The sequence below is a fragment of the Salvelinus fontinalis genome, chromosome 16, assembly GCF_029448725.1.
Source record: "Salvelinus fontinalis isolate EN_2023a chromosome 16, ASM2944872v1, whole genome shotgun sequence".
NCBI classification, from domain to species: domain Eukaryota; kingdom Metazoa; phylum Chordata; class Actinopteri; order Salmoniformes; family Salmonidae; genus Salvelinus; species Salvelinus fontinalis.
The window spans coordinates 20,751,614-20,770,247 of NC_074680.1; the positions used below are offsets into that span (position 1 = coordinate 20,751,614).

At 43.5% G+C, this 18,634-nt stretch overlaps 1 protein-coding gene across 3 annotated transcripts in view; it reads left to right on the forward strand.

Moving 5' to 3' along the window:
- Window positions 1–17,309, forward strand: part of LOC129812801 (dapper homolog 1-like) — a 70,074-nt gene extending 52,765 nt beyond the window's left edge. For 2 of the 3 annotated variants that reach the window (XM_055864683.1, XM_055864681.1), the window contains 3 exons: window positions 7,895–8,024; window positions 11,406–11,561; window positions 14,587–17,309. In XM_055864683.1, coding sequence (XP_055720658.1) covers window positions 7,895–8,024; window positions 11,406–11,561; window positions 14,587–16,628 — 2,328 coding nt within the window. In that variant the 3' untranslated portion in view covers window positions 16,629–17,309. Of the gene's footprint in view, window positions 1–4,608; window positions 5,375–7,894; window positions 8,025–11,405; window positions 11,562–14,586 lie in introns of those variants that run through there. The other variant, XM_055864680.1, reaches the window with a different exon arrangement.
- Window positions 17,310–18,634: the final 1,325 nt, after the last annotated feature.

The window sequence follows — 18,634 nt, forward strand, 5'->3', positions numbered from 1 at the left end:
TGTTTTTATTAGGTTTCATTTACTGCAGTGTCTATCAATTGTCCAAACGCACGGCTGCTTTCCCATTTTATATTGCTATAGAATTTTCACAAATTCTAAGAATTTATGAAAAAGTTAAGATGACCATAGCTAAATGCTCGCTTGTCAGAAAGAAAAAGTGTAATTCTTCCTAGGGGTGTATATGAACAGATTTGAATAAGATTTAATGTTGCTAAAATGCTGTCAGTTCCACTTGAAGGTTAAATTAAGGCATTAACTCCGGATTTTTAAGTTTAGGGTTGAGTTTAGACATTAACTCAGAAATCTTAAGGTTAGGCATTCACTCCGAATAGTAAGGGTTAAGGTTTGGTATAGACTTGAAACAAAAATCTTTCTATTGCTGGATTTTAACATGCAACTTTTGGAATCAGAGGCAGATGCTTACGCCCATCTGCCATCCCTGTCCGCAATGCCCTAGCAAAACCGAAACCTACTTTAAGGTAACAGCACTCACTGTTGCCCCTGGTGGCTGTTTTTCACGTCATCTCCCGACATCCTCAGACATGGATGGACGTTGAATACTGACTTGTATCACGGTTGACCTGGCTGTGTTAAACAGCTGTAGCAGGAGAGACATTTCAAACAAGAACACAAATATGCACACACACCAAACGCTGCCTGTCTGCGTCCACCAAGGTGAACTTGATCATAGCCCGAGGGCCTGTAGTTCTGAATACAGGCTGCAGCCATGTGAAGGTGTTATTAATTAACGAGGAAGCCTGTGCCTCCTCGCTACGGAATGGGAAATTAGTCTTCTTCCAGTCTAAAACACCCCCACAAGCCTCCCACTGAGAACTAGACACTGTTCAATTATGAGAACTTTCAAAGTGAATAAATGAGGAGACAGCAACTTCATGAAATACTTTGCAGTGCTGAGATAATGCCATTTATAACTGCTTTATACATAGACTTGACTTTTAAATATTCATCAGGACTTTACCTTAAAAATGTTATATTATAGTTCTTTTTGTATCTCTTTCTCACTCTCTCTTATGTCTCAGTCCCTCTCTTTCTCTCTCTCTCACTCTCATTTTCTCTCTCTCCTTTTCTCTCTCTCTCTCGCTCTCTCTGTCTCACAGAGGGGTCCCTAAAAAAGAGTTACATCTTAATGATTGTTATTTTATTTATTTTTGCTGGCATATCTATTTGACATTTGACAGTAGGTTCTACAGTATCTGTGTAATTACTCGATCAATAATAGGCCTAGTGTGCAAAGAAAGGCTGTCTATTCAGCTGCTCTATTCAATAGTGGTGTTTGTAGAGTCCTCTGTGCTTCACTGTGTGTAACAGCCCTCACAGCTCAATAACTTACCTATAGCCTTGACTCACACTGACTATTTTTCCAATCAGCATTGGAGACAGAATATTATATTGACTGCAATGACACAGCATTTAAATACATTTAAATTAAAATACAGTGACTTTAGAATGGTATCAACATACAGTACATTACATTATGTAGACATCATTCATATATTTTGATTTCTAAGACAGCCATCACCACACGATTATACCTTCAGAGTTGATAGGAGGGGAAAAATAGGGTCTGGATTACAGTAATATATTAAGCCTCTTGTGTACTGTGCTGTGCTTGTTCAATTTGTACCATGACATCTGAATTTGAACCGCCAGCCTTTGATGCATTTAGATGTATTCATTTATTCTGTGTGTTATTGCCAGGGCTACATAAGGACCTCCCTTTCTTGTTAAATGGGCTTTACTAAATACATGGGGTAATTCATCACTGGGATTATAGACGGAGAAACTCAAACTCCACTCCAGTGTGTGTGTGCATGTGCGTGTGCATGTATGTGTGTGGCAGACAGCCCATCTTCTGAAAAGAGCCAGTATGACGGTGGTCATTTTGACAGAGTCATAAAAATGATAATGATGCTCTCATCGAGGGGCCACAGTCCCATCATCATCAGACTGCTGCCTGCCTGACATTAATATATGCAAGAACCAGTAGCTGGATTAGAACACTGGTCCTGTAGGGCTTTATATCACAGCACTGTGAGCACAGACATACCAGCCCATTGCCTTCTATCACCACAAATCATAAAGGTCCTTAAGGAAATGGAACTACGTTTTGCATAGCAAGTGGAACTACTGCACTAATGAAAGTGGATCCACTAAAACGTTTTGCATGACAAACCAACCACATGTTCACTGCTTTTGAATATGTCTGTTAGGTTTTGATGTGGTGCACTAGTGCATTCACAGTGACATAACATGGCAAGCTGCAACAGAGTAGAGTGTTCTTGGACTGTTCTAGTTGGTTGCCAATGGGATTTGATTCGAGAGAGCAGCACAAAGGGCCCCACTCCACTGACTGATCTCATTAACCTTAAGGTGCTTGTATTTATCCCCAGGCACTTCCTGTTCCACTGTTCCTTATATGGTATTGCCTCGCCCCCCTAGAGAGAGCGACACACACACACACACACACACACACACACACACACACACACAATTTGTGGTTCATTGTTGCCAATTGTAAATTGTAAATTGATTACCCCTTCCTCCTGTCTCTAATTTTCTCTCTCACTCTCTCTTATTCAGTCTGTTTTGTGTGTTTGTTTGAGTCCATGTTGGAATGCTAGTTGGATGATGACATGTCGTCCAGAGGATGTTTGTTTAGGTCACAAGTTTCTATGTCAAACATCTGCTTCTCATAGAGCTACCAATGACTCCCATTTCCTAAATCCCCTGTCATGTTTAGAGAGAAGGATTAGCTTTGTGTTGCCCTGGAAACTCCCCCAACAGTTATGTTTGATATTAAGTGTGTGTGTGTGTGTGTGTGTGTGTGTGTGTGTGTGTGTGTGTGTGTGTGTGTGTGTGTGTGTGTGTGTGTGTGTGTGTGTGTGTGTGTGTGTGTGTGTGTGTGTGCGTGCGTGTAAGCGTGCGTGTAAGCGTGCGTGTGTGTGTGCGAGCGGGCGGGCGTGTGTGTGAGCGAGCGTGTGTGTGTGTGTGTGTGAGCGTGCGTGTGTGTGTGTGTGAGCGTGCGTGCGTGCGTGCGTCCATACATACGTGTGTGTGTTTGTCCTCCTGATTCCACAAGCAGAAAATCACTTCAGCTAATATCAAACTGTCTATGAGGTCAACTTTATGTCCTCTACTGACTGGAATAGTTTAGAGATGTGTTTCTGTGGTTTTAATTAGCCTGCATGGGAACGGCTGGCCACTAAATATCTGAGCTAATCCCTCAGCTATGCAAATCGTGATTCCAATTTAGAGATGCCGTCCGCCAGAGGCGCTTTCCATAATGGATTTCTTCTTCTTCATTATTATTATTTTTAAATACAGAAAACATAAAATCACGATATCAGTTTTCTTCAACATTTGAATGGATTTAATTTGGATCGAACTGCACCATAAACCCTAGTTAGCAATGAACAAATGTAGGTTACAAAAATAAATACGTGCCTGTGGGGATAGCAGATGCTTACAGTCTAGAATGATATTGTAGGCATGACTCTATGTTTAAAATGAGCCTCAGACATGATTTCCCGTCCTTTGTGATCGGATGGTATGGAAACCTGGGTAAATACACACATCAATAGTAAAGTTGCAGAACAGGCACAAGGGAGTGATAGAGAGGCTGGTATTGAAAACCTATATGTTTTCTTGTCATGCACGCCCCAAGGGTAAAAACTAAGGTTGGTTGTTTATTAAAGGCGTAATATCATCTGGTAAGCTATAATGACTGGGTGTTATAGCTGTTCTGGTTGTTATTTTTATGCACTGTGAAGTTTAAGGACTAAAGACATAATGATTACAATGACCATTACTGAAACATTACTTAGCTGTCAATCTTGTGAAATAAAATGTCTTTGTGAACTTGTTACATATTGATAAACTCTGTCCTTTAAAATGTCATGAAAATAGTATTTATCAATAGAAAAGATCATTAAGAACCTGTAGGGTTAAATGCGCTCCATACAATGTAGCCTGTAGAAGCTGCATCTGTTCTTCCCTGGGGTTTCTTAACACAGGATGGCGCCCTCATCTTTAGGTAGAGAACACAACCTCATTCTTATGGGAAAAATGGCACACCCTTTGCATACCATATTTGTCTTAATAAATATGACGTAATTGCCTAATGAATTGTTAATAAAACGCAATTAATAGGTGCAAATTGCACGCATGTTCACACATTTTAATTGCAAATCAGATTTTACATTGGGCCAGGCTAGTCCGATAATATGCCACACCTTTTACAAACACGATACGGGTAATTGTTCATTACATAGTTGTTTTTGCATTTATTGTCATCGACTGATTTATAGTTCATATGTAGGCCTACTAAAGATTCAATAGCCACAACGCTGACTGTAGAATCTCAGCTCTTGGAGTTATAATTATATTCAATAAAGCACATTTTATATCTGCAATGACATTAAACGAATCATATATTAAGGTTGTAACTCTAAGTTATTATTTTATATAACAGAAATTGGGAAGGGTCGATCAATTAGGGAGAAGGAGGGAAAACTAGGGCTGGCAGGCACTAAGACATGTTGCTACCACGGAGAAAGTAGATGGGTCTCCAAAGAGAGAGGTGGTCCAACGCTACTCACCACTGTCATCAGAACAGTGCGAGCTGCTTGCCAGAGAAGCATCTACACGCTGCCTACTTGACATTCCATTGAAACTTTCACGTTTTGATCATGCAGCTTTTTCTGATTTGTGCAAACTGAAAAGCACTTAGATTTATCCGTTTATCTTGGAGACCACGACGGTGTTTGAATATCTAACGGACCAGTTTTACGCACGCAATTTGTGTCCAGTGTATACAGGTTGTTGGGATAGCCGCTCCAACAGACAAAAGTTATGGACAAGACATTTAGTGGTCTGGAAGTTTAGACCATGATATGTGCGTCTGCACATCAACGTTTTTGATGCGCGTCATGATTTTCTAGGCTCTTCACAGTGATTGTATGTGGCCCGCTGTTGCTAGTTACATGTTGTAAATCGTCGCTTCTTGGATATGGATACAATGAAACCAACGGCTGCTGTTGCAGAGATGCTGGCCTCCAAGGATTGCACATTACAGTTTCGGGAAAGGAGACAATTCGATAAGCGCTCCAGGGAAAGAATAGAGGCAGAGATGGATCGGGTGCGAACTCGGGAGAGATTTGAAGCCACTCTAGCCGGTCTCGGAGAGCTGGAATACTTGAGACAGCGACAGGAATTACTGGTCAGAAATGTGTTGAATCACCAGGAATACTCTATACCAACAGTAGATCTAATGTGCGTTACGCACGAGGAGAATTACTTGAACTCGGAGGAAAGACTTCTAGAAGAAAATATTTTATTGCTAAGAAAACAACTGGTATGTAGACTGAATATAAAGTCATGTATTTATTCCATCAAAGTGTTTCGGATAACGTTAATACTTATGATCATCATTTGGCTGAGTTTTATTTGCGTCCGTTATATTTTGGTTAGCCTACATTTCAAAAGCTGTCATGAAATACAAGTATCTCTATATCTCTATATCGTTGGATTGAGACCATCCAAATTGTTCAACAAGAGGTCTATTTTCTGACTGAGTCGCAGCTCCAGTCCATTCACGTCCAGGGAAAATGAGAACATAGCGGAACATAGCCAAGACAAGCCTACTGATAAAAGTTGTCGACGTTGAGTTTGCTTCGCCAGGCAGGCGCAGACAAGATGTGCGACGTCTGTCAACGATTGTGGTATATGTCTATGATAATTTTAAAATAAAAAAACAGGCCTCTAAATTATATTTCCAGACTACTTTCCAGAATAATTTTCTAATTGTGTCCCTTTAGTAGCATATGACCTGCTGTTGGCTTTTTTTCACTCACTCACAGATAAAATCCTGTATACATTTGTAACCTAATATTTTTGAAAAGTTCAATGTAATTATTTTCTAACGATTACAATAAATGAATGATTCCATTTGATCGATCTGTCATTATAAATCAATGCAAGCAATTGTGTCTCCAGAGGATAAGAGGTTCCCACAGAAATGATAGAGAATAGCAGGATGGCTATTTAAATCAAACTTCCTGAAGGGAGAAGGAAACTCCTGATGTACTCATGTGGTCTGCGAGGGGGTCCAGCCGCTTGAATGAGTCTTACTGATGCGTTACAATGGATGGGGTGACAAAGTAACTTTTACAAGCAGATCTCCCACCCCCTGCTGCTGTTAAAGGATGCCAGGGAGTTATTGGCTGTTTCTTTGAGATTAGGCCATTTAAACTGACCAAAACACACCTGGGTTCAATTAGGCAGTAAGGGCAAAAATCATGAATGGACTCAGTATTAAAATGTATTGGGGGAAAAAGTTGCAGTTGTTGTATTAATCACAAGACGTGATTAAATCTGATTTGGTTTTCAATTCTCATTCTATTATTACAGGCCATTTCACTCTCAGCCTACACAGACATTTCCTAATAAAATACAATTTAGACATTTACACATCCTCACTGGTTTGTTCAGTCACCCTGTCAACCCAGTGGGAGGGTCATTTTATTCAAACAACCGTTGGTCTGCCTCTGCTAGAGATGCCTTTCCCAAATAGTACTTTGTGTGGAAATGGTCTCTGAAGCCATAGCATGCTCAGAGCACATAAATCACCCACTGCCTCCTGTCAGAGGCCTGGTTTTATGGCCTGCCAATCTGCTGCTGCTGCTGCAGAGAGAGGAAGGGCTGCATCTCAATATAGCCAGGAGAGAGTGTGTGTGTGTGTGTTTGTGTGTGTGTGTGTGTGTGTGTGTGTGTGTGTCTGTCATTACTGGGCTCAGTCATGGAGCAAATGGTAGCTAAAATGCTTAATGCACAGGGGACAGGCCTCCTGAGATGACTAGCAGGTAATTGGGAGTAATGTATCCTATGTCTGTAGTCACATAATTGTCACAAATGTAGCAAATGTAAATAGGGTCTGCTGTCACTGAGCCTTCAGGGTTGACATTTTCAGTTGGTCTTTGAATTCAAACCACAGTCTAGAGCGGAATGGAGGAATGTAACCACCACATGATCTGGGTGATGTCATGTGTGACCCTGGCTGTTCCACATAACCTGCGTGTTTGATGGAGATATTGTTTTGCTCCCACAAGACGTGATTCTAATTTAGTTTGGGATACTAATGGGTTCTGATAGGGCGACATGGTCTCGCCAAGATGTTGAAGACTTGCAGCACAGTAACTACAGACTTACTTTTAATGACCAACATTCAAGGCTATGGAATTCATCAGAAATGGAACCAAATATAAGGAGCTAAACATTCTGTTGCAATACAGAACAACACTATGGATTAAGCTATAATAATAATTAGGTTGGTGATTTTATTTGTCCTATTTCACACATGTACAACTCAGTGGCTTTGTGGTTATTGTCCGCCCTGAGATTGGAAGGTTGGTAGTTCCATCCCCGGCAGAGTCATACCAAAGACTGTAAAAATGGGACTCAATGCGTCTCTGCTTGGCACTCTGCAGTAGGGAGATAGATTGGGGGTAAAGCCCTGTGATAGATTAGCATCCAGGGGGTGTACTTGTACATCAAGCTGCCTCATGCTACAGAAACAGGAGATAGGCTCCTGCTCCTATGAGCGTTTCCGGGTCGCACAAGCCAAGGCTAATTACTTACAAGTGTGTATTAATATTCATGTGTGAATTGGAAATGTTTTTTTTGCATAACCAAACTCTCCTGGAGACACCCTCAGAATGGGGCCAACTGTAGATGTCATAGGCAGAACTGGCTGTAGTTCAGGGTTGAAGGCTCAGCGTTAACAAGCAACACCCTGGACAAGAGCTAAGGCAGAACTAACTGTAGTTGATGTACAACTGTACCTAACTGTGTTACCTGTGCACATGTTTCCCTCCAGAACTGCCTGAGAAGGAGAGATGCTGGTTTGATCAATCAGCTGCAGGAGTTGGACAGGCAGATCAGTGACCTCCGGTTGGACACGGAGGCGTCACGTGAACACGTGGAGACAGACAGCCGCCCGAGCTCAGGTTAGTCTGGTTCTACAATAGAATTAGAATGGATTCCAAAGGTTCTACTTCAGAATGTTACCCTGTGGAAACTAGACATGATTAGTAGGATCTGTCAACTGAGTAATTAAAAAAAAAAAGATTAAAAAAAGATTTTTTAACCTTTTATTTAACTAGGCAAGTCATTTAAGAACAAATTCTTATTTATAAGGATGGCCTATCCCCAGCCAAACCCTAACCAGAACGACGCTGGGCCAATTGTGCACCGCCCTATGGGACTCCCAATCAAGACCGGTTATGATACAGCCTGGAATCGAACCAGGGTCTGTAGTGAGGCCTCTAGCACTGAGACCGCTGCACCACTCATGATCCCATTTCAACTTAAGTAGTTGAGGATACTGCAGAACGTGTAGTCCCCCAAAGGTATAGGGTTTTTAACACATGGGTTCTCAAAGTGGGGTCTGTGGGCTGATCTCAAAATATATAACAAATATACACTGCTCAAAACAATAAAGGGAACACTTAAACAACACAATGTAACTCCAAGTCAATCACACTTCTGTGAAATCAAACTGTCCACTTAGGAAGCAACACTGATTGACAATAAATTTCACATGCTGTTGTGCAAATGGGATAGACAAAAGGTGGAAATTATAGGCAATTAGTAAGACACCCCCAAAAAATGAATGGTTTTGCAGGTGGTGACCACAGACCACTTCTCAGTTCCTATGTGTTGCTTCCTAAGTGGACAGTTTGATTTCACAGAAGTGTGATTGACTTGGAGTTACATTGTGTTGTTTAAGTGTTCCCTTTATTTTTTTGAGCAGTGTATATATTATTAGGTACACCCGTATAGTACCGGTTTGGACCCCCCTTTGCCTCCAGAACAGCTACAGATACGCTGTGGTGTTCAATCATTGCTTAGTTGGTATCAAGGGACCTAATGTGTGCCGGGAAAACATTCCCTACACCATTACACCATCGCCACCAGCCTGTACCATTTACACCAGACAGAACAGGGCAATGGATTTATGATGCTTATGCCAAATCCTGACTCTGCCATCAGCATGGCACAACAGGAACTGCGATTCGTCAGACCAGGCAATGTTTTTCCACTCCTCAGTTGTCCAGTGTTGGTGATCGGGTGCCCACTGGAGCCACTTCTTCTTGTTTTAAGCTGATAGGAGTGGAACCTGGTGCGGTCGTCAGCTGCAATAGCACATCCATGACAATGATCAATGAGTTGTGTGTTCCCAGATGCCGTTCTGCACACCACTGTTGTATTGCGCAGTTATTTGCCTGTTTGTGGCCCGCCTGTTAGCTTGCACAATTCTTGCCATTCTCCTTTGACCTCTCTCATCAACAAGCTGTTTTCACCCACAGGACAGCCGCTGACTGGATGTTTTTGGTTTGTCGCACAATTCTCGGTAAACCCTAGACATAAAAAGGCCCAGCAGGCTGGACGTTTCTCAGATACTGGAACCGGCGCGCCTGGCACCGACGATCATACCACGCTCAAAGTCACTTGTTATTTTTGTAGTTATTTCATTTTTTGTTATTTTTACCACTATTTCGTGATATCCATTTGGTAGTTACAGTCTTGTACCATTGCTGCAACTCCCTTATGGACTCGGGAGAGACGAAGGTCAAGAGCCATGCGTCCTCTGAAACACAACCCTGCCAAGTTGCACTGCTTCTTGACACACTGCTCGCTTAACACGGAAGCCAGCCACACCAATGTGTCGGAGGAAACACTGTCCAAATGACACGTGTCAGCGTGCATGCGCCCGGCCCGCCACAGGAATTGCTAGAGCGTGATGGGACAAGGACACCCCGGTCGGCCAAACCCTTGCTTAACCAGGACAACACTGGGCCAATTGTTCACCGCCTCATGGGTCTACCAGGCGTGGCCGGCTGAGACACAGCCCAGGATCGAATCCGGATCTGTAGTGATGCTTCTAGCACTGCGATGCAGTTCCTTAGACCGCTGTGGCTCTTGGGAGGCCCTCCCATTCTAAGGTTTAATCTAACAGTAACTGAATGCCTTTATGCCTGTCTGCCTGCTTTATATAGCAAGCGACAGCCACGTGACTCACTGTCTGTAGGAGCAAACCATTTTCGTAAGTTGGGTAGTGTACCTAAAAACATTAAAAAACGTTAAAAAAATAAATAATTACGTTTCATTTTGTAAAATTAAATTAATATTACTAACAACAACAGATTGAACAAATGTTGGCCAAGGAATCCGTGGAATAAGTTTATAGGGTATAATAATACATTTTTATTATTGGGCATGCAATAAAAATTGCATTCTAATGGTGCATACGGACTGTTTCTTGTTGTCAAATTAACTGGGGCAAGCTTCAAACATGTAGATATTGCTCAGCCCCAGTCAATTTGAAAAGAGATTTGCTTGCCCCAGAGAATTTGACAACGAGATGTGTTTTGTGTGCCCAGTAGCATTTTGGGGGGGAAATATTGTGAAACACTATCATGACACTTTTACTGTAGACATATTAACTACAGTTTCTGAAATTACAATGCAAAAATATTACATATAGCTCCTTTAATCTACAATTCATGTTCTTAACCCTGGGCAACATTGGCCTGGGAGGCTCACAGGGATATTGGTATCCACAGTACTCCACCAATTATACATTTTCCAACTCAATACTTTTTGTATTCCCCTTAAAGAAATGTGAAGCTAAATGCACTGCAATTCAAGCTTCAAAACTGCTATTTTTCTCTGTGCCTCATGTTTTCTTTCTGCCTCAAAATGTGTACGAATGCAGTATTTTAGCCTTAAAGCTGAAAAAAAGTATCTCTGCCCCATGACAATGTGTAGAATTGCAGGAAATTAGCTTGAAAACTGAAACATTCCCTGGGTCCAAGATTTGGTTCGTCCGGCCATGCACTGCAAAAGTCACAGTAAAAAACTAATTCTATAATACTTTTTTCTCACTCGAGTTGTGTTCTGATTGAGGGGGTCCCTGATGAGTTTGCTATCACAAAATGGGTCCCTGGCCCCAAAAAGTTTTAGAACCCCTGTCTTAGCAAATGAATACAAACATGACATACAAATGACTGACAATGCAAAACATTTGCAAAATGGGCACATAGAGAATTAGCATTCCACCGGGCATAAATTACAGAGCAAATGTAGGGTATGCTACGCTGCAAATATAACAAACTTTCATCTAATATAAACCCCATCTACACAAGCCTTGTTTTTTTAAGTGCTTGAGATTTTCTGCCTTAATTATTTTAATAGCCGCAGCCTGTCATGTAATAAATTCTTGGATGACAGCTTCCTCCATGAAGTGTGTAAAATCAATGTGTTAAAATGTTCCCTTCTGTTTCTCTGCCCTTTCTCTCGGTGTCACTGTCTCTCTCTCTATCCAGGCTTTTACGAGCTGAGCGACGGCGCTTCAGGGTCCCTCTCCAACTCTTCCAACTCGGTGTTCAGCGAGTGTTTGTCCAACTGTCGCTCCAGCACCTGTTTCTGCAGTACCCTCGACACATCGCTGTGTGCCTCCGAGGGAAGGCTCAAATCTGCAGGTGAGAGAGAAGCCCCCACATCACAGCCCCCATAGCACCAGGGTTTGGGCCAATTCATTTCAATTATTTCAGGAAGTAAAATGAAATGCAGCATAGTACAGCACAACATAGACCCCCACAGCACAGCCTCCCATAGCAAAGTCTAGAACACCACTGGACAGCCTATCCTAGCATAAGACAGCACAGCAAAGCCTAGGGCCCATGGATATGACAGGGTCCTGGTGTTTTATTTCACATGGTCTATCTAGGGAGCAACAAACAGGCTGAATCCTTTTGTTGTCCTTTGCTGTGTAAACACGCACTCTTTCCTTCTTTCCCCAAAGACCCCCATCAGGCCGTCACCCACCCACCACATATCCACTTAACTTGGGTCTCAGCTCTGTTCCAGCTGGCCCCAGTTCAACTTCTAATAGTTTCCTTGGTGTCATTGCCACTAGTGGGGTTTGTTGTGACAACTCTTTGATTCAGTTTCAAACGAGAAAAAAAGAGTAGGAAGGAAACCTCAAACACTATTTGTGTCCCAAATGGCACCCTTCTCCCTACACAGTGCACCACCGCCTTATAGGTACTATATATAGTGTCATTTGGGATATGGCCAATATCAGTTGAGCTGGATTCCCAGCCAGGCCAGGCAGATGGCTCAGCTCTAACTAACAGCCACACCTGTGATGATAAGACACAAACAAAAGGACCATTAACACGTCCAAACCAACTGCCTTCTTCGTTAGCATATTGAGAGGATGGTTTGCTTTGCTTAGCCTGTCAACACTACACACCTACTGTAAGCTTCTGTGTGGCATTATTGTTGAAATGAGGAAATGGTGTGGTAACTGGTGGTACAGTATCTGTTGTTTTATACTATGGATGGGCAACTAGGCCCGCGGATCAACTTCCAATTGGAGGGTACTCTGTCGGGATCTCAACTTAACGTTGAATAGTAGAATACACAAAGTGCAATTTTATTAGTCGCTTTCACTCCTATATCATATCAAAACTGCAAACATTTCTCTCCACCCTATGGCAAAATGAGTAGAATTGCAAGAAATGAGCTATACAGTGCCTTCGGAAAGTATTCAGACCCCTTGACTTTCTCCACATTGTTACGTTACAGCCTAATTCTAAAATTGATTAAAAATAAAAAAAATCCTCATCAATCTACACACAAAACCACATAATGACAAAGCTAAAACAGGTTTCAGAAATGTTTGCTAATTTATAAAAATAAATCAATAGAAATATCACATTTACAAAAGTATTCAGACCCTTTACTCAGTACTTTGTTGAATGACCTTTGGCAGTGATTACAGCCTCGAGTCTTCTTGGGTATGACGCTACAAGCTTGGCATACCTGTATTTGGGGAGTTTCTCCCATTCTTCTCTGCAAATCCTTTCAAGCTCTGTCAGGTTGGATGGGGAGTGTCGCTGCACAGCTATTTTCAGGTTTCTCCAGAGATGTTCGATCGGGTTCAAGCCCGGGCTCTTGCTGGGCCACTTCACCCCAGTCTGAGGTCCTGAGTGCTCTGGAGCAGGTTTTCATCAAGGGTCTCTCTGTACTTTGTCCGTTCATCTTTCCCTCGATCCTGATTAGTCTCCCAGTCCCTGCCTCTGAAAAACATCCCCACAGCATGATGCTGCTACCACCATCTTTCACCGTAAGGATGGTGCCAGGTTTCCTCCAGACGTGACGCTTGGCATTCAGGCCAAAGATTTCCATCTTGGTTTCATCAGACCAGGAAATCTTGTTTCTCCTGGTCTGAGAATCCTTTAGGGGCCTTTTGGCAAACTCCTAGCGGGCTGTCGTGCCTTTTACAGAGGAGTGGCTTCCGTCTGGCCACTCTACTATAAAGACCTGATTAGTGGAGTGCTGCAGAGATGGTTGTTCTTCTGGAAGGTTCTCCCATCTCCACAGAGGAGCCCTTGAGCTCTGTCAGTGACCAGGATCTTGGTCACCTCTCTGACCAAGGCCCTTCTCCCCCGATTGCTCAGTTTTGCCGGGCAGCCACCTTCAGAGTTTTTGTGGTTCCAAACTTCTTCCATTTATGAATGATGGAGGCCACTGTGTTTTTGGGGTCGTTCAATGCTGCAGAAATCTTTTGGTACCCTTCCCCAGATCTGTGCCTCGACACAATCCTGTCTTGGAGCTCTGTGGACAATACCTTCGACTTCATGGCTTGTTTTTTTTCTCTGACGTGCACTGTCAACAGTGGGACCTTATATAGGTATGTGCCTTTTCAAATCGTGTCCATCATTTGAATTTACCACAGGTGGACTCCAATCAAGTTGTTTCAAGGATGATCAATGGAAACAGGATGCACCTGAGCTCATTTCTGAGTCTCATAGCAAAGGGTCTGAATACTTACGTAAATAAGATATTTCTGTTTTTATTTTTATACATTTGCAGAAATTCTAAAACGTTTCGCTTTGTCATTATGAGGTATGAGGATTTTTTTACGTTTCATACATTTTACAATAAGGCTGTAACTTCACAAAATGTGGCAATGCACTGTAAAACTGCAAATGTTTTTCTCCGCGCCATGGCAAAAGGAGTCGAATTGCAGGAAATGAGATATAAAATAGAAATATCTTCTCTCCGCCCCATGGAAAAATGTGTAGAATTCCAACAAACTTGCTTTAAAACTACAAAATGTTATCCATGCCCCATGGCAAAATGTGGAGAATTGCAGGAAAATATATATTTTTTAAAAGAATTATCTGCTGTCAAGAGGTGGGCCACTAAAATGTTTCCTCCCGCGAGGTGGTGGGGCACCCCAACAAAATGTAAATTAGAGCCCCCAAAATGCTGGAGCCGGCTCTGACTGCATGTGTGGGTATGGATGTCGGTACGCAGACTCACGAGTCACTGCAGCCCCTCATGATGAGTTCAGATTTTTGTGCCCCCCCCCCCCCCCATCAAAGTTACCCATCCCGGTTTTATACTGTAGTCCTGTGTGGTTTCCATATGAATGACTAGTGGTGTATCTGTTGTTCTGTAGTCCTTATACTCTGTCTCCTGTCTGGTTTTCAGATGAGCTGGACAACTGTGCTGAGTGCGAGGGCCAGTGTGAGGAGCAGCAGATGTCAGGGACAGTCAGGAGGTCCCCCTCTGCTCCCTACTCCCCCTCTACAGACACCTCCACTCAGGACATTCAGTCCAAGTACCACTGTGACCTGATTGCCAAGAACGGCAGTGACGTGTACCGCTATCCCAGCCCCCTCCATGCCGTGGCCGTACAGAACCCCATCTTCTTACAGTCTCTGGCCGAACACCTCAAAGAGGACGGAGGGCTGTCAAAGAGCGGCGGCTGCATCAAGGGCTCCAGTGACTGTCAGAAACTGGAGCAGCAGCCTATTCTGGTGCCCCAGAGCACTTCTTGGTCTGCCTCCTACTCGCCCGCTAATAAACGACTGGACAATTATATCTTCAGCCTGCTTCAGAGGAGGGCTCAGCCCATTAGGACCAACAAGCCACGGACGAGCATCAGCACAGACCCCTCCAAGAGCATCCTAAGGCAGGGTAGTCTGTGTGTGAGGCAGGCCAGTGTTGGCCAGCAGCAGCCACAGGGACTGTGGACTGCTCCTGTTACTGACCTCAAACCAGCCTGGCAGACGTGTTTACATGCAGGAGGTGCCAGTAACAATGATCCAGGAACAGGCTCCCAACAGAGACAGTGGTCAGTGGAGAGCAAAGGGGAACTCCTCTTAGAAAATGGGATGGTGTCCCAGTCTTTGGTCCAACCTCAGAACGGATATGCCACAATCAACAGCAGTGACATTCACACCAACAGCCTGGTGACCAACACCAACAGTCTGGTGAAAAAGAAGGCGTCAACCAATAAAGGACTTCCATTGTCGACCGGTCCTCTGTCTAAAGATTACCAAGACCTGGGCGCCCCCAATGCCAACTCCTCCCCCAAAGAGAGAAAGCAATCTTATTTCCTTAATGCTCAAGAGGAAAACATTACTAAACTCTCCCAGACACTGCCAAGAGACCTCACCAAAACAGGCACTCCCAAGAAAAGCCCTAAGAGCATTGCGGTCTCAGTCCATACAGCCCGGCACACTAAAGAAAAGAGGCCAATGCTGGAGCTGGTGAGTCTGGGGTCTTCCTCCCAGAGCCAGGATGAGAGTCAGGGTCACATGGTCAGTGCCCAGTACATCCCCGCCCAGAGGCAGGTGGTCAAGCTCCGCAAGGGGGGCAAAAACGTTAAGATTGTCAAGGTGAAGAGCGCCTCCCTGAAACCACATAGGGGGACGCACGCACATGCTGAGCCTGTATCATCAGAGATGGCGAGGACGAGGGAGAACGGTCACCGATCTGGAGGATCTAGGAAGTCTCGTCAGCCTGAGGAGGTACAACATGTGCACAAAATCTCCTCCAAGAGGGTGGCATCCTCCAGGGCCAAGCGCACCGTCCCAGCATCTATCCCTGAGGGCCGGGTCCTAGAGAAACACACGGCCACCGTGTCTACAACAAGGTCCACTGTGATCAGGCATCACGGCCACCATGGTAGGGAGGTGGTGGTGGCCAAGCCCAAGTACAAGCGGACAAGCGGACAGGACTACAACCGTGGAAGGCTGAGAGCCATCACTGAGGTGCCTTACGATGAGGCCCTCAGGAGAGCCCACCGCAGGCAGAAGAAGGAGCTCCTCGGCCAGGTCTCCACAACCACCACCATGTACCTGCCTTCCAACGCGCAGTTCACCAGCCCTTACGCCTACGTGGCCGGCAGCGACTCTGAGTACTCCGCAGAGTGCGCCTCACTCTTCCATTCCACCATCATGGACACCAGTGAGGACGAGCGGAGCAACTACACCACCAACTGCTTCGGGGACAGCGAGTCCAGCTTGAGTGAGGCGGACTTTGTTGAGGAGAGCACTACCAGCAGTGACTCTGAGGAGAGTGGAGGGATGAACTGGCCCCAGTTTGCAGGGCAGGGCGCTGGGCCTCAGGAAGTAACCACTGCCCAGGTTAAGGCCTTCGTCAAGATCAAGGCCTCTCACAACCTGAAGAAGAAGATCCTCCGCTTCCGTTCTGCGGGCTCGCTGAAACTGATGACGACTGTATGAGGGAGGGACTTCAGGGTGTCGGGCAGGAAGCAGCGACTAAGCCAATCAAATTGGCCGCGCTCTCTCTCTGCCCAACAAGTGCCTAGGCTGATTTTCTTATTTACAGAAAGTCTCTGCTAAAGTTAGTCTCAGAGACGTTTAAGGAAACATTTTAATTGGGTTTGTACAAAATGTCTGGCATACTCCCTCTCCCCGCACTTTCTGACAAACATTGGACAGGGTGAAAAGCATCTGAGTAGCCCCATTATTTTGTTGTATGTAGCCATTTTTTGTATTTATTATGGACTTTACCCTTGCTGTAGTACATGGCAAAAAAATCTGTAAATGCTTTTAATGGTTATGGTTTACTTTTTGATTAAATATATTTAAACTTAATATATTTGATTGGTACTTATTGGATACATATTTGATTGAGGGTTGAAGCAGAGTATTACTTAAAAGTGGCTGTAAGGAATATTCATGCATATAAACTGACAGACTCTTCTGAAAACTGCTGAAGATACCATGGTAACACTTTGATATATGTACACATAAGATCTGCATGAGCAACTGCTTTACCTTCATCTGTTGTTGATACCAAGTAGCTAGCTGTACATTGCCAATTGATGTATATAATGTTTGTGTGTTAATACTGGTGCTTAACCTTTTTTATGCATTATTAAATGTCTGCTTTAAAATCAATATTTGGTTGTCACCTCTTCTTCTGAACTGTGCATTGAGGTAGCATAGTTGTTTTTTATTTTTTTTTATTTTTTTATTTCACCTTTATTTAACCAGGTAGGCTAGTTGAGAACAAGTTCTCATTTGCAACTGCGACCTGGCCAAGATAAAGCATAGCAGTGTGAACAGACAACAACACAGAGTTACACATGGAGTAAACAATAAACAAGTCAATAACATGGTAGAAAAAAGAGAATCTATATACAATGTGTGCAAAAGGCATGAGGTAGGCAATAAATCGAATAATTACAATTTAGCAGATTAACACTGGAGTGATAAATCATCAGATGATCATGTGCAAGAAGAGATACTGGTGTGCAAAAGAGCAGAAAAGTAAATAAATAAAAGCAGTATGGGGGTGAGGTAGGTAAATTGGGTGGGTAGTTTACAGATGGACTATGTACAGTCCATCTTGACAAAAGTTTGTATTTTTTTCTCTCCGGTTCAACCTCCACAGTGACATTATCATATTCAATGTGATCTTTCACTCGATTTTGTCTCAATAAATGTAACTTAGACATATTAGAACCTTATTTACCTCATTCTATAGCATATGGATATAATTGCATTTCTATGTTCTACAGTACTAAAGCGTATTCCAGAACATCACCACCTTCATATACTGAACAAAAATATGAACGGAACATCAAATTGTATTTGTCACATGCGCTGAATACAACAGGTGTAGACCTTACAGTGAAATTCGTACTTACAAGCCCTCAAACAACAATGCAGGTTTAAGAAAATACCAAAAAAAATAGAGATAACAAATAATTAAAGAGCAGCAGTAAATAACAATAGCAGGGCTATATACAGGGGGTACCGGTACAGAGTCAATGTCAATGTGTGGGGGCACCGGTGTTGAGGTAATTCATTTAATATGTACATGTAGGTAGAGTTATTGAAGTGACTATAAATAGATAATCACAGAGTAGTAGCAGCAGCAGCGTTCCAGAGGCAGGGGAGGGAGGGCAATGCAAATAGTCTGGGTAGCCATTTGATTAGCTGTTCAGGAGTCTTATGGCTTGGGGGTAGAAGCTATTTAGGAGCCTCTTGGACCTAGACTTGTACCGCTTGCCGTGCGGTAGCAGAGAGAACAGTCTCTGACTAGGGTGGCTGGAGTCTTTGACAATCTTTAGGGCCTTCCTCTGACACCGCCTTGTATAGAGGTCCTGGATGGCAGGAAGCTTGGCCCCGGTGATGTACTGGGCCGTACGCACTACCCTCTGTAGTGGCTTGTGGTCGGAGGCCGAGCAATTGCCATACCAGGCAGTGATGCAACCCGT